The sequence below is a fragment of the Cetorhinus maximus genome, chromosome 23, assembly GCF_964194155.1.
Source record: "Cetorhinus maximus chromosome 23, sCetMax3.hap1.1, whole genome shotgun sequence".
Classification (NCBI taxonomy): Eukaryota; Metazoa; Chordata; class Chondrichthyes; order Lamniformes; family Cetorhinidae; genus Cetorhinus; species Cetorhinus maximus.
The window spans coordinates 31,662,268-31,679,154 of NC_135901.1; the positions used below are offsets into that span (position 1 = coordinate 31,662,268).

The window sequence follows — 16,887 nt, forward strand, 5'->3', positions numbered from 1 at the left end:
CTCAATAGCCCACTGCCGCTTTCTCCCCATATCCTTTGATCCCTTTCGCCCCAAGAGCTACATCTAACTCCTTCTTGAAAACATACAATGTTTTGGTCTCAACTACTTTCTGTGGTAACGAATTCCACAGGCTCACCACTCTCTGGGTGAAGAAATTTCTCCTCATCTCAGTCCTAAATGGTCTACCCCATATCCTCAGACTGTGACCCTTGGTTCTGGTCTCCCCCACCATCGGGAACATCCTTCCTGCATCTACCCTGTCTAGTCCTGTTAGAATTTTATAGGTTTCTACGAGATCCCCCCTCATTCTTCTGAACTCCAGCGAATATAATCCTTATCGACTCAATCTCTCCTCATCTGTCAGTCCCGCCATCCCAGGAATCAGTCGGGTAAACCTTCGCTGCATTCCCTCTATAGCAAGAACATCCTTCCTCAGATAAGGAGACCAAAGCTGCACACAATATTGCAGGTGTGGTCTCACCATACTATAATTGCAGCAAGACATCCCTGTTCCTGTACTCGAATCCTCTGGCTATGAAGGCCAACATACCATTTACCAGACCATGCCAAGGAGGGCAGATTTCCTTCCCTAAAGGGGCATTAGAGAACCAGATGGGTTTTTACGACAATGGTTTCACATTCATCATTAGACTTTTAATTCCAGGTATTTATTGAATTCAAATTCCACCATTTTGGGTTTCGATCCTGGGCCCCCAGAGATTACCCTGGGTCTCTGGTTACTAGTCCAGGGACAATACCACTATGCTACCGCCTCTCCTACTCATCTAATATCAGAGGGGGTCAACAGATTCTTTCCTCCCCCACTAAAGGACATTCATGAAGCAGATGGGTCTTCACTACAATCGATGATAGTTTCACGGTCACTGTTAGCGTCTAGCTTTATAATTCCAGATTTTATTAATTCAATTTAAATTTCACCAGCTGCCGTGTTGGGATTTGAACCCGTGTCTCAGCCCCCTCGCCCAGTGCATTAGCCTCTGGATTACTAGCCCAGTGACATTACCACCGCGCCACCATCTCCCAGTAATTATCCACCCTCACGCGCATCCCCTCAAACCTATCTTTCCGATAAAGCTTCCGGCCGCCTCTCCCGTGAGCACCCGTCAAGCGGTGGCCTGGAAGCGGCCCCGGTGCAACCGGGCCGAAGGGGGCGACTCGCAAACGCAGCCGTCGGCGGCGGGAGGGAGTGCCCCGCGCGGTCACTTGTGAACTCGCTGGTGCGCGATCAGATGCGAGGAGCAGGTGAATCGTCTCCCGCAGGCGGCGCAGGCATAGGGCCTCTCCCCGGTGTGGGTGCGCTGGTGCGTCAGCAGGTCCCAGGTGCTCTTGAAGCTCTTGCCGCACTCGGCGCACTGGAAGGGCCGCTCGTCGGTGTGGACCAGCTGGTGCACGGTCAGCTGGGAGGAGCACACGTAGGCCTTGCCGCACAGGGAGCAGGCGAACGGCCTCTCCCCGGTGTGGGTGCGCTGGTGTGCCATCAGGTCCCTGGTGCTCTTGAAGCTTTTGCCGCACTCGGCGCACTGGAAGGGCCGCTCGTCGGTGTGGACCAGCTGGTGCACGGCGAGCTGGGACAGCCAGATGTACCCTTTGCCGCACACGGAGCAGGCGAATGGCCTCTCCCCGGAGTGGGTGCGCTGGTGCGCCAGCAGATCCTTGGTGCTCTTGAAGCTCTTCTGGCAGTCGGCGCATTGGAAGGGCCGCTGGTCCGAGTGCGCCACCTGGTGGGCCGTGAGGTGGGAGGAGCAGATGTACCCCTTCCCGCACACTGAGCAGACGAACGGCCGCTCCCCGGTGTGGACGCGCCGGTGGGTCAGCAGGTGGGAGGAGCGGGTGAAGCCCTTGCCGCACGCCGGGCAGGTGAAGGGCCGCTCCTCTGTGTGGATGGCCTGGTGCCGTAGGAGGCTGGAGGACGAGGCGAACCCTTTCCCGCACACCGAGCAGACGAAGGGCCGCTCCCCGGTGTGCGCCCTCTTGTGCGTGGTGAGGTGGGACGACGACGTGAACTTCTTCCCGCACGCGCCGCAGGCGTAAGGCCTCTCACCGGTGTGGACCCGCTGGTGCTCGGCGAGGGTCGGTGACTGCCTGAACCGCTTGCCGCACTGGGAGCAGCCAAACGGCCTCTCGTCGGTGTGGACGCGCTGGTGCAGCCGGAGGCCCGACGTGCCGGCGAAGCCCTTCCCACACACGGAGCAGGTGAATGGCCTCTCCCCGGTGTGGCTGCGCCGGTGGATCTCCAGCTGGGACGGGTACCTGTATCCCTTCCCGCAGTCAGAGCACTTGCAGGGTTTCTCCATGACGGCCTTGTGTTCCTCCAGCTTGGATGATCAGCTGAAGCCTCATCCACAGACACAACACGTGTACGGTTTCTCCCCACTGCGAACGGTGCGATGTTTTCTCAGGGCTGTGTAACTGGTTAAAGCTCTTTCCACAGTCAGTTCACTGGAAACACTCTCACTCAGGTGTGTGTGTGTCTCGGTGCTTTCCCAGTCACACTGATATTCAAAATCCTTTCCCACAGACAGAACAGATGAACATTTCTCCTTCCACAGTCAAAGTCCGATGATACTCAGGTCCTGATGAATCGAGTGACTCTTTCAGGTCTTGATGTGATGTTTGGTTTGAGTTTCATGGCTACAAATCCTTTTCCTTCTCACACCCTGTAAAAGGAATTTACAAAAGCCATCACTGTCAGGACAGGGTAGAAATTCAGAGCAAACAGTTGTGTGTGCTGTTTCTGAATGGTTTCGCTTCTATACTCACTGGGTCCCTTAGCTGTTGTGAATTGCTGTGGGCACGATATTAATCACACAGCACAGACACTACACTGCAGGTGGGATATGTCAGTGTTACAGCGATGGCTTTGGGCTTTTTACTAAACACGCAGCAGAAGCAAATTCACCTACGCATGAACAGCCAGTGTTATGGAACTTGCTGAGAGTCTGATCCCTTTAGTCACTGTTTAGACAAGCTGGGACATGGAAAAGAATCTCATTAAAATTACTGGTATTTAGTCACAGAAAACAAACTCCCACGAATGCTCTTACTTCTCAATTTATAGATGCTCCCTTGGACAGTATACATATCTAACCTATTTACAGACGCTCCCTGATCCAGTCCCCATTTCTCCTCCAATTACAGATGCTCCCTGGCCCAATCCCCATTTCCTCTCCATTTACAGATGCTCCCTGACTTAGCCCCCATTTCCCTTCCATTTACAGATGCGCCCTGAACTTGTCCCCTTTTCCCCTCCATTTAGAGATGCTTCCTGACCCAGTGCTAATTTCCTCTCCATTTACAGACGCTCCCTGACTCAGTCCCCATTTCTCCTCCATTTTCAGACGCACCCTGACCCAGTCCCCATTTCCACTCTATTTAAGGATGCTCCCTGACCCAACCCCATTTCCTCTCCATTTAATGATGCTCCCTGACCCAGTCCCCATTTCTCCTCCATTTACAGACGCTCCCTGACCCAGTCCCCATTTCCCCTCCATTTACAGACGCTCCCTGACCCAGTCCCCATTTCCCTTCCAGCATAATATTCCCTGTTTGATGTATCTGGGTCCCAGGTTGACCTAAATCCGGTTTGTTTCGGATCTTTTACCTTCCCCTCCTGCTCCATCTGCCTGGGCCGCTCGCGCATGCTCAGTGCACACGACATTCTGGGTGATTGACGGTAGCTCCGGACCAATAGGATGAGCCTGCTGAGGACAAGCGCGCGAGCGCCTGGTTCCCCAACCAATCGGAGTGAACAAAGGGCGGGACTGAAGGACCGAGCCGTGCAGCGGCTGGCTCTCCAACCAATCGGACCGAACGACGGGGGCGGGTCTGGAGGACAGAGCCTCGTGAGGCTGGTCCTCCAACCAATCGGAGTGAATGAGGGGGGCGAGGCTGGAGCAGCATGCGGCGAAACGGCTGGCCCTCCAACCAATCGGAGTGAAAGAGGGGGCGGGGCTAGAGCTGCGTGCCGCGAAACGGCTGGCCCTCCAACCAATCGGAGTGAACGTGCGGTGCGGCGCTGGTCCTCCAACCAATCGTAGTGAACGAGGGGGCGGGGAGGAGACCTGATCTCCCCCATTGGCTGAAACTCCGTGTCATTCTGGAAGCTGATTTGTCTCAGACTCCAGGGGGAAACTGGACCTTTCCGTTTGTGGCTTCAAACAGATGAGACCCTGTGGGTGTGGAGCAGACATTTCAACGTCCCTGTGGGTGTGGAGCAGACATTTCAACGTCCCTGTGGGTGTAGAGCAAACATTGCATTCAATCCCCTAAAATCTGTGTCCTCTGGACTTTGATCCTTCCACCAAATGGAGCCGTTTCGATCTAAAACAAAAATACCTGGAAAAACTCAGCAGGTCTGACAGCATCTGCGGACAGGGATACAGTTAACATTTCGAGTCCGTATGACTCTTCATCAGAACTAAGAAATATAGAAATGAGGTGGAATATAAGCTTGTTGAAGGGGGGTGGGACAGGTAGAGCTGGATAGAGGGTCAGTGATAGGTGGAGATAACCAAAAGATGTCACAGACAAAAGGACAAAGAGGTGTTGAAGGTGGTGATATTATCTAAAGGAATGTGCTAATTAAGGGTAGAAAGCAGGACGAGCAAGGTACAGATAGCCCTGGGGGGGAAGGGATCAAAATAGGCCAAAAGGTAGAGATAAAACAATGGTAGAAATACATTTTAAGATAATGGAAATAGGTGGGAAAAGAAAAATATATATATTAAAAAATTTTTTAAAAAATTATAAATATTGGAAAAAGGGGGATGGGAAAGGGGGTGGGGATGGAGGAGAAAGTTCATGATCTAAAATTGCTGAACTCAAAATTCAGCCCGGAAGGCTGTTAAGTACCTACTTGGAAGATGAGGTGCTGTTACTCCAGTTTGCATTGAGCGTCACTGGAACAATGCAGCAGGCCAAGGACGGACATGCGGGCTTGAGAGCAGGGTGCTGTGTTGAAATGACAAGCGACAGGTCTGGGTCATGCTTGCGGACAGACTGAAGGTGTCCCCCAAAGCGGTCACCCAGTCTGCGTTTGGTCTCTCCAATGTAGAGGAAACCGCATTGGGAGCAGCGAATGCAGTAGACTAAATTGAGGGAAGTGCAAGTGAAATGCTGCTTCACTTGAAAAGAGTGTTTGGGCCCTTGGACAGTGAGGAGGGAGGAAGTAAAGGGGCAGTTTCTATCTACTCGGTCCAGACCCCTCATGATTTTGAACACCACTGCCAAATCTCCTAATCACCTCTCCCCTGAACAGGCCGGCCCCAGATTCTCCAAACTATCCTTGAAACCGAAGTTTTTCTCATCCCTGGAACCATTCTGGTCATTCTGTCCTGCACATTCTCAAATTGTGATGCCCAAGTTTGGACACAGAAAAATATAAGCAAGGGGAACAAATTTTGACCCTTTGGCCCATCGAGCTTGCTCTGCCATTCAATGGCTGGCCTGATTGTGGCTTTACCTCCACATTCCAGCCTGTCCCCTTAACCTGAACTCCCTTGTCAGTCAACCAATACAGGGCACTCTGTCTAATTCGGCTCCTGAATGACCCAGCCACCACTGCTCACTGCGGAAGAGAATTTAAAAAAAAATTCACTCATGGGATATGGGCTTCACTGGCTGGGCCAACATTTATTGCCCATCCCTAGTTGCCCCTGAGAAGGTGGTGGTGAGCTGCCTTCTTGAACCGCTGCAATCCATGTGGTGTAGCTACACCCATAGCTTTCTTAAGAGGGTGTTCCATGATTTTGACCCAGCGACAGTGAAGGAACGGCCGATATATTACCAAGTCAGGATGGTGAGTGGCTTGGAGGGGAACTTCCAGGTGGTGGTGTTCCCACCTATCTGCTACCCTTGTCCTTCTAGGTGGTAGTGGTTGTGGATTTGGAAGATGCTGTTGAAGGAGCCTTGGTGAATCCCTGCAGGGCATCTTGTAGATGGTACACGCTGGCTGCTACTGTGCGTCAGTGGTGGAGGGAGTGAATGTTTGTGGATGTGGTGCCAATCAAGCAGCTGCTTTGTCCTGGATGGTGCCCAACTTCTTGAGTGTTGTGGGAGCTGTACTCATCCAGGCAAGTGGAGAGTGTTCCATCACATTCCTGACTTGTGCCTTGTAGATGGTGGACAGGCTTTGGGGAGTCAGGAGGCGAGTTACCTATCGCACAATTCCTAGCCTCTGACATGCTCTTGTAGTCACAGCATTTATATGGCTAGTCCAGTTCAGTTTCTGGCCAATGGTAACCCCCAGGATGTTGATAGTGGAGGATTCAATGATGGTAATGCCATTGAATGTCAAAGGGTGATGGTTGTATTCTCTCTTGTTGGAGACAGCCATTGCCTGACACTTGTGTGCCGCAAATGTTACTTGCCTCTTGTCAGCCCAAGCCTGGATATTGTCCAGGTCTTGCTGAATTTGGACATGGACTGCTTTAGTATCTGAAGAGTCACGAATGGTGCTCAACATTGTGCAATCATCAGCGAACATCCCCACTTGTGACTTATGTTCGAAGGAAGGTCATTGATGAAGCAGCTGAAGATGGTTGTGCCTTGGACACTACCCTGAGGAACTCCTGCAGTGATGTCCTGGAGCTGAGATATTTGACCTTCAATAACCACAACCATCTTCCTTTTTGCTAGGTATGACTCCAACCAGTGGAAAGTTTTCCCCCTGATTCTCATTGACTCCAGTTTTCCTGGGGCTCCTTGATGCCACACTCGATCAAATGCGGCCTTGATATCAAGGACAGTCACTCTCACCTCACCTCGGGAATTCAGCTCTTTTGTCCATGTTTGAACCAAGGCTGTAAAGAGGGCAGGAGCTGAGTGGCCCTGGCAGAACCCAAACTGGGCATCAGTAAGCAGTTTATTGCTAAGTAAGTGCCGCTTGATAGCACTGTTGATGACCCCTTCCATTACTTTACTGATGATCGAGAGTAGACTGATCAGGCAATAATAGGCCGGGTTGGATTTGTCCTGCTTTTTGTGCACAGGACATACCTGGGCAATTTTCTACATTGCTGGGTAGATGCCAGTGTTGTCGATGTTCTAGAAGAGATTGGTTAGGGACATGGCAAGTTCTGGAGTGGAAGTCTTCAGCACTATTGCTGGAATGTTGTCAGGGCCCATAGCCTTTGCAGTATCCAGTGCCTTCAGCCATTTCTTGATATCACATGGAGTGAATCGAATTGGCTGAAGACTGGCATCTGTGATGCTGAGGACCTCTGGAGAAGGCTGAGATGGATCATCCACTCGGCACTTCAGGCTGAAGATTGTTGAGAATGCTTCAGCTTTATCTTTTGCACTGATGTGCTGGGCTCCCCCATCATTGCGGTTGGGGATATTTGTGGAGCCTCCTCCTCCAGTGAGTTGTTTAATTGTCCACCACCATTCACGACTGGATGTGGCAGGACTGTAGAGCTTAGATCTGATCCGTTGGTTGTGGGATTGCTTAGCTGTTTATCACTTGCTGCTTATGCTGTTGGGCACGCAAGCTGTCCTGCTTTATAGCTTCACCAGGTTGACACCTCATTTTTAGGTATACCTGGAGCTGCTCCTGGCATGCCCTACTGCACACTTCATTGAACCAGGGTTGATCCTCTGGCTTGATGGTTGTGGTAGAATGGGGAATATGCCGGGCCATGAGGTTACAGGTTGTGTTTCAGGAACAATGCTGCTGCTGCTGATGGCCCACAGCGCCTCTGTGGAATTTTTTACCACAGAGGGCTGTAGAGGCAGCGCCAGTAAGTATATTCAAGGCTGAGATAGATTTTTAATCAGTAAGGGAATCGAGGGGTATGGGGAAAAGGCAGGAAATTGGAGCTGAGGATTAGCCAATCAGCCATGATCTCATTGAATGGCGGAGCAGTCTCGATGGGCCGAATGGCCAACTTCTGCCTTATTGTCTTATTCAGTCTGAAAAGCAACTTTTTACCACTACTCTCTGCTTCCTGTCAGCCAGCCATATTTGGTATCCACGTGGCTGCTGCCTCTTTGATTCCACGGGCTTCAGCTTTGTGACATATTATCAAACACCTTTAGGAAGCTCACATGAATCTCATTATCCTCATCAGCCCTAGAATGCTCTTTGTTAGCCCATCAAAAAAAAACTCAATCAAATTAGTTCAGCAAGATTTGGCCTTTAACAAATTTGTGCTGTCTTTACATAATAAGTCCACATTTGTCCAAGCGACTGTTAATGTTGTCTCACGTTATATCATTTCTAAAAGCTTTATCACCACTGCAGTTAATCAAACTGGTGTGTGGTTGCTCGTCTTATCCTTACACCCTTACTTGACGCAGCGACAGTGAAGAGATGGCAATATAATTCCAAGTCAGTCTCAGGAAGATAATATAATAATTTCCATAATGTTATTGGAATTTATTGTAAAATAGAGCAATAATGGGATTTGTATGTGTGTGTGTGACTTGTATTAGAAGCAGCTAGTCTGGGTGCTTTGGTGTAAGAAGAGAGGTTAGGTTTGAAATGTTCATTGGATAAACATGGGAAGTTTGAGCATGTGAAGCATAAAGGGAACATTTGCATTTTTAAACAGATTATGGTGGCTTGAATTCAAAGGAGGGGGTGTAATGTATACATAACCAGCAGAAGTAGTAAGAAATAGTGTGTTTATTTAATTTTTTCCCAAAAATTACTGGTGGGATTGGTACTATGGTAGGTTTTTTTTTATTAGTAGAGAGGTAAAGTTCAAAAGACATTGTGAAACAATGGGAATTTGCATTCAAAGAGGAAACTATGTATAAAGGAGAGAAGACTGTTTATAAGGGAGGCAGTTTAAGATCCAACAAGTGTGAAAAGCCTGCAGCCTGTATGTACCAAACTGCTACCTCCAGTGAAGTTAAGAGAACTCATTTTGAATCTGACTGTTCAGGGTATTGTTTACTTTGCCTGGGTCTTTTAAAATCTATGCATTTTACTGTTTCCTTAACGAAAGTGTAACTGGGAGTTAAATTGATTAAGGGATTTAGAAGTTATCATAGTAGAAATTTGTAGATCTGTGTATGTATTTAAAATCATTTCTCTTGTTAATAAAGGTTTAATTTAGCTTTATAAAAAACTTTTTAGACTCGGCGGTCTTATCACTGAATTCAAAGCCCACATCTCGAAAAATACAAATTGACAGTTGTTTCAAGTTTCCCTCTGGGATTGAACTGCTCAGCATTTACCATCAGCTGTGTCATAACAGTCAGGACAGTGTGTGGCTTGGAGGGGAACTTAGAGGTGATCTTCTTTTGCACCTGCTGCCCTTATCCTTCTAGATGATCAATAGAAGAGTGAGTAATAGAATAGAACAGATGTGTGATTCTTATATTTATTAATAAAATATTGAAATGGCTGACATGAGGCTCTCAATCTATTAATGGATTAATAAGAGAAAGTGATAACCAGAATAACTAATGCTGTGCTCAAGTCTCCAAAAATCCCATTGCAGTAACTTTTCCCCCTCTTTATTCTTTCACACCCAGATCCTGTGAAATAATATGTTGCCCATCCCTAACTGCCCCTTGAACTGAGTAGCTTGCTGGACATGTCAGGGTCAGCCACATTGCTGTGGGCCTCAGGGATCACCTGCCAGATTCCTTTCCCCAAAGGGCATTACTAGCAACAACTTTTTGAATTTGAATTTAAATTCCAGCAGCTTGCTGTGATGGGATTCAAACCCATTAGCCTGGGTTTCTGCATTACCAGCCCAGTGACATTACTACTCTACCAACATAGCGCCCCTCCCAGAAAGCTTGTCCTTGCCATTGGCACCGGAATGTTGAATTTGATTCTTTTGTGCTCAGGTCCATGTAGCTGGATGTGATCCCTCAACCTTTGGAGGCCAGTGTGCTATCCACTGAGCCAAGGATGACACTATATATAAAGGGCACAGTCCAGTCCAGTGCAGAACACCCTGCACGATAGATCCACAAAATAGCAGAGTATTACTTAAATGGAGAACAGATTCATAATTCTGAGGTGCAGAGGGATCTAGGTGTTCTAGTACATGAGTCACAAAAAGTCAGTATGCAGGTATAGCAAGTAATTAAGAAGACTAATGGAATGCTATCCGTTATTACAAGAGGGATTCAACATAAAAATAAAGATGTTTTGCTTCAGTTATACAGGGCATTGGTGAGACTGCATCTCGAATACCGTGTGCAGTTTTGGTCTCCTTATTTAAGGAAGGATGTAAATATGTTGGAGGTGGTTCAGAGGTTTACTAGATTGATACCTGGAATGAGTGGGTTGTCTTATGAGGAAAGGTTGGACAGGCTGGGCTTGTTTCCTCTAGAGTTTAGAAGAGTAAGGGGTGATTTGATTGAAGCGGACAAGATCCTGAATGGTCTTGACAAGGTAGATGCCGAAAGGATGTTTCCTCTTGTGGGTGAGTCCAGAAGTAGGAGGCACTGTTTTAAAATTAGGAGCTCACCCTTTTAGGACAGAGATGAGGAGAAATATTTCCTCTCAGAGGGCTGTGCGACTTCGGAATTCTCTGCCTCAGAAGGCGGGGTCACTGAATATTTTTAAGGGGGAGGTGGATAGAAGGGTCAAACGGACTTGAAACGTTAACTCTGTTTCTCTCTCCACAGGGGCTGCCAGACCTGCTGAGCTTTTCCAGCATTTTCTGTTTTTTTGTTTCAGGTTTCCAGTATCCGCAGTTTTTTGATTTTTAAAAAAATATCGTGGAGAGATTCTTGTTCGGCAAGGTCAGGTGGGAATGTGCAAACCCAAACACAAGGAGATCAGCCATGATCTTGTGAGTGGTGGAGCAGGTTCGGGGGGCCGAATGGCCTCCTCCCATTTCAATTCCACATGTTCTGATGGTCACTCCTCCTGGCCCCCTCCCTCACCTTCCCAAACCAGGTTTGGGAAGAGGCTCCGCCCCTTCTTCCCGCGGTGATTGGCGGAAGCGCTGGCTGTCAGCCGTTGCCATTGGTTGGAGGACCCACCGCCTCCGTCGGTCCTCCGAGTCTCCCTATTGGTCGGAGCGGCCGTCAATCAACGCGGCGGCAGCGGCGGCGGCGGCGGCCATTACCAGCTCCGGCTCGGCTGCCGAGGAGGGGGAATGGGATGCTGGGCTGCTGCAGAAAGCTTGTGGGGAGGGGAGGGGAGGGTGGAAAAGCACTTTGATGCCCCGGTTTGGATGGAATTATTTTATTTATTTCCCTCCGGCCCGCGATCAGACCCTCGTAAAACCTACTTTACGGCGGTGTCGTGATGGCTGAGCGGCTGCCGAGATAGGGCGATTTCTGAGGCGCTGGCGATTATGGGTAGGGATGGACGCCATTAACCTCCCCCCCCCCCCCCCCCCCCCCCATCATCCTCTGCCGCTGTATTAACCAGCCTGCTATGTATGGGTTTGTAGTTCTCATGAAGAGGCCACCGAGCTAAAATGTCAACTCTGTTTCTCTCTGTTCCTACCTCAGCAGACCTCCCTTGCCTGACCCCGCTGACCCGTGTCCAGCATTTTTCCCCCACCCCCCCTCTTTTTTTCAAAAAAAATTCCAGATTGCCGACATCCTCAGCCTTCTGCTTTTGCCTGGACCTGCGAGCCCTGCCCCAGCTGCTTCCCGCGTTTGGTGGGAAGACTCGACCGGGCAGGTACAGGAGGAGGCCGCTCGGGGTGGGCGGGTGGGTGGGTGCCCCCTCAAGCCTGTTCCACCATTTATGGAGCGGCTCAGTTCGCCGCGGCCTTGCATGTCATCGGCTTCTGCGCGCATGGAAGGGGAAAGCAGCGACGGCAGCACGGGCCGGTCACAGGCACGTCCCCCGGGCACGCTTGCCTTCAGCCGCCCGCCTGTCGCGGCAAGACACGTGCAGTGGCACGCCGGCGAGATACCGGGTAGCGCTGGAGACGACAGAAAGGGATGTGGTGCCCCTGTGTCTGTGTTGCAGGTTCAGCGGCACAGTGGGATGGGGAACAGTCCACTTGCCTGCTCCGTGTGCGGGAAGGGATTTATTTATCTCTCCCATCTGCGGGCCCACCAGCTTGTTCACACCGAGGAGAGGCCGTTCCATTGTTCCGACTGCGGGAAGACCTTCAAGTGCCTCCGGGATCTGATGAGGCACCGGCTGGCTCACACGGACGAGCGGCCCTTTCAGTGTTCTGACTGCGGGAAGAGCTTTAAAAGCTTCCAGGAGCTGCAGCGGCACCAGCGCCTGCACACCGGGGCGAGGCCGTTCACCTGCTCCGTGTGCGGGAAGGGATTTGCTCGATCCTTCAACCTGCTGGCGCACCAGCGAGTCCACACCGGGGAGAGGCCATTCATCTGTGCTGCCTGTGGGAAGGGATACAGCCGGCTCACCCACCTGGTGAAACACAAGCAGGTTCACGGTGATGGGAGACTTTTTGAATGTTCTGATTGTGGGCTGAGCTTTAACAGCTCCCAGAGGCTGGAGGGACACCAACGTGACCACTGCTTGGAGCACACGTTTACCTGCTCCGTGTGCGGGAAGGGATTCCCTCTGTCATCCGCCCTGCTGGCGCACCAGCGAGCTCACATGGACGAGAGACCTTTCAATTGCGCCGAGTGTGGGAAGACCTTCAAAACCTTCAGGTGCTTGAGGAGGCACCAGCACAGCCACACGGGGGAGAGCCCGTTCACGTGCCCCGTGTGTGGGAAGGGATTCGCTCAGTCAACCCCTCTGATGATACACCGGCGGGTTCACACCGGGGAGAGACCGTTCACCTGCCCCGAGTGTGGGAAGGGCTTCGCCCAGTCGTCCAACCTGCACACCCACCGGCGGGTTCACACCGGGGAGAGGCCCTTCACCTGCCCCGAGTGTGGGAAGGGCTTCTCCCGCTCGTCCAACCTGCTGACCCACCAGCGGGTCCACACCGACGAGAGGCCGTTCAAATGCCTGGACTGCGGGAAGGGCTTTAAGAGGCAGTGGGTTTTAGCCACGCACCAGCGGGTCCACACCGGGGAGAGGCCGTTCACCTGCCCCGTGTGCGGGAAGGGGTTCACCCAGTCCTCCACCCTGCAGAGCCACCGGCGAGTGCACACGGCAACACTGTTCACGTGCCCCAACTGCGGGAAGAGCTTTAAGAGGGCCTGTAACCTGCTCAAGCACCAGTCACTTCACACTGTTCAGTAGTGCAGAGTCCAGCTGATAGCTGGGGCAAAGTGCAGGTTTTATAAATCCTGTGCTGCCGTGCAATCTTTCAAACACTAAAACATAAGAAAAAGGAGCAGGAGGAGGCCATTCAGCCCTTTGAGCCTACTCCACCATTCAATGAGATCATGGCTGATCTCCTACTTCAATACCACTTGCCTGCACTATCCCCGTAACACTTGATGTTTTTAGGGCGTCGAAATGTCTCAACCTCGGTCTTGAACATACTCAATGGCTGAACTTCCACGGCCCCTCTGGGGTAGAGAATTTCGAAGATTCACCGCCCTCTGAGTGAATGTATTCTTCCTCACCTCAGTCCAATATGGCCTACCCCTTATTCTGAGACTGGCCCCCCACCCAGCTCCCCACCGAGCCAGGGGAAACATCCTGCATCTACCCTGTCGAGCCCCTGTAAGAATTTTGTCAACTTCAATGAGATCACTTCTCATTCCCCTGAGCTCCAGAGACTAAAGGCCCAGTCTATTTAATCTTTCCTCGTCATAAAATTCCTCCATCCCAGGAATTAATTTAGTGAACCTTCATTGCACTCCCTACGGGCAAGTTATAAAAAGACTGATGTTCTGATGATTCCTTTCGTTTGATCTTTGCATGTTATTTCATGAGGTAATTCAAATATGCAGCACAGAAACAGACTGTTTGGCCCAACTGAATCATGCCCTGTTTTTTTTTCTTTATTCTTTCATGGGACGTGCGTGTCTCTGGCAGTTCTAGCATTTGTTGCCCATCCCTAATCACCCTTGAACTGAACTCCTTGCGAGGGCCATTTCAGAGGGCAATTAAGAGTCAACCATGTTACTGTGGATGTGGAGCCACATGTCGGCCAGAACATATAAAGATTTCCTTCCCTAAAGGACACGAGTGAACCAGATGGATTTTTGCAACAGTCGATGATAGTTTCATGGACACCATCAGGGAGTCCAGCTTTATGATTCCAGATTTACGAATTAAATTCAAAACTCACCAGCTGCTGTGGTGGAATTTGAACCCATGTCCCCAAAGCATAAGCCTGGATTCCCAGTAACTCACCTCCTGACTCCCCAAAGCCTGTCCACCATCTACAAGGCACAAGTCAGGAGTGTGATGAAATACTCCCCACTTGCCTGGATGAGTGCAGCGCCCACAACACTCAAGAAGCTCAACACCGTGCAGGACAAAGCAGCCTGTTAGATTGGCACCCCATCCACAAGCATCCACTCCCTCCAGCACCGACACACAGTAGCAGCCAGTGTGTACCATCCACAAGATGCACTGCAGGAATTCACCAAGGCTCCTTAGACAGCATCCCCCAAACCCTCGACCACTACCATCTGGAAGGACAAGGGCAGCAGATAGATGGGAACACCACCACCTGGAAGTTCCCCTCCAAGCCACTCATCATCCTGACTTGGAAATATATTACCGTTCCTTCACTGTCGCTGGGTCTAAATCCTGGAACTCCCTCTCTAACAGCTCTGTAGGTGTACCTACACCACATGGACTGCAGCGGCTCAGGAAGGCAGCTCACCACCACCTTCTCAAGGGGCAATTAGGGATGGGAAAAATGCCCACAAGGCATGAATGAATAAAATAAACAGTCCAGTGACATGAGCACTACACCACCATCTCCCCTGTTTGTGCTTCTCATGAGCTAGCTTCTACCTGGCTTCACTTGAACACAAGAACATGTCCTTCTATTCCTTTCACTCTTTTAAGTTTTTATCTAGCTTCCACTTAAACACACCTAAATTAATCATCTCAACCACTCGCTGTGGCAGCAAGTTCCACATTCTCACTACTCTCTGGGGAAAGGAGTTCCTTCTGAATTCCTTAGTGGAATTACTTGTGACTACTTTATATTACCTTATATATACCTGTCCGACCTGCTGAGTTTTTCCCGCAATTTTTGTTTTTGTTTCAGATTTCCAGCATCCGCAGTATTTTGCTTTTACCTTATATGTATGGCTGTTTAATGAGATTCTGCTAAGCTGATCAATATGTTGTTGTGCTCTGTCTTGTTCTGATCACCGAAGCATTACTGAGCCCTTGTGTTAAATGTGCCAGACAATTGAAGGGACAAAGTCCGGGTGTGAAACTCACAATGAGCTCGCAGACTCTGTAGCCGTGATAAAGAGATGGGCTCGTGCTTGCAATCTGGCCCCAGTTGAGCTAATTCCCTCGAATTGAATTAGTGGGACCTCAGGAGGCAGCCAACAGATGGGCCCAGACAATCCCATTGCCTGAACGGGAACCAAACTCGTGTGCAGGAAGAGTCCACCTAAGCATTTATCTGTTGGAACAAACTCGAGACAAGGGCTCGTGAACCCAGTGTACTTCTACTTGCTCTTAATAAATCCTGAGAGAGTCAGTTTGTATGTTTGTGAGCTTGATTACCTGCTATCTGTCCCCCTGTCACAGATTCACACAGTGCAGAAGAGGCCCTTCGGCCCATCAAGTCTGCACCGACACGTGAGAAACACCTGACCTACCTACCTAATCCCATTTACCAGCACTTGGCCCATAGCCTTGAATGTTATGACATGCCAAGTGCTCATCCAGGTACTTTTTAAAGGATGTGAGGCAACCCGCCTCCACCACCCTCCTAGGCAGTGCATTCCAGACCGTCACCACCCTCTGGCTAAAAAAAGGTTTTCCTCACATCCCCCCTAAACCTCCTGCCCCTCACCTTGAACTTGTGTCCCTTCGTGACTGACCCTTCAACTAAGGGGAACAGCTGCTCCCTATCCACCCTGTCCATGCCCCTCATAATCTTGTACACCTTGATCAGGTCACCCCTCAGTCTTCTCTGCTCCAACGAAAACAATCCAAGTCTATCCAACCTCTCTCCATAACTCAAGTGTTTCATCCCAGGCAACATCCTGGTGAATCTCATCTGCACCCCCTCCAGTGCAATCACATCCTTCCTATAATGTGGCGACCAGAACTGCACACGGTACTCCAGCTGTGGCCTCACCAAGGTTCTATACAACTCGGGCTCATTGCAATCATAGAAGTGTACAGGACGGGAAGGAGGCCATCGGCCCCTTTGGTGGAGAAGGAGCCACCCAGCCTAGTCCCAGAGTTGCAGCTCTTGGTTCGTAGCTCTGTAGGTTACGGCACCTCAGTTGCATATCTGCGTACTTTCCCATTGCATCGAGGGTTTCTGCCTCTAACACCCTTTTCGGGTAGTGTGTTGCAGACCTCCACCTCCCTCTGAGTGAAGAAAGCTTCCCTTCGCACTCCCTGCAAACCGCCTAAATCTCACCCAACGTCACTGACCCCTGAGCCCTTCAGCCAAAGGGAATGGAGGGCTTTCCCTCTAAGCCCCTCATAATTTTATGCACTTCAATAAGGCAGCCACAAAGCCTCCTCTGCTACGAAGAAAACGACCCCGGCCTCTGGAATCTTTCCTCATAGCTAAAATCCTCCATCCCAGGTGGCTTAAGACCCATGAGAAATTGGTGCATGAGCGGGCTCATGCCTGCTCCACCTTTCAATAAGATCATGGCTGATCTGAGTGTGACCTTAACTCAATTTTCCTGCCTGCCCCTCTCTCCGCCCCCAACCCCTCACATGACCCTTGAATCCCTTAAAGACCAAAATCTGTCTCATGAGCCTTGAATGACTCAGCCTCCACTGCTCGCTTAAGAAAAGAAGTCTAAAGACTAGGAACTTTCTGAGAGAAGAAATTTCTCCTCATCTCCATCTTAAATGGGAGACCCCTTATTTTTAAACAGTGTACCCTAATC

General features: G+C 50.2%; 1 protein-coding gene across 1 annotated transcript in view; it reads right to left on the minus strand.

Moving 5' to 3' along the window:
- Positions 1-991: 991 nt before the first annotated feature.
- LOC144697969 (uncharacterized) overlaps positions 992-16,887 on the minus strand; it is a 65,008-nt gene continuing 49,112 nt past the window's right edge. The window contains exons 2-4 of the mRNA XM_078569921.1: positions 12,799-13,087; positions 12,011-12,334; positions 992-2,336 (exon numbers count right to left, since the gene is read on the minus strand). Coding sequence (XP_078426047.1) covers positions 1,221-2,336; positions 12,011-12,334; positions 12,799-13,087 — 1,729 coding nt within the window. The 3' untranslated portion in view covers positions 992-1,220. The remainder of the gene's footprint in view (positions 2,337-12,010; positions 12,335-12,798; positions 13,088-16,887) is intronic.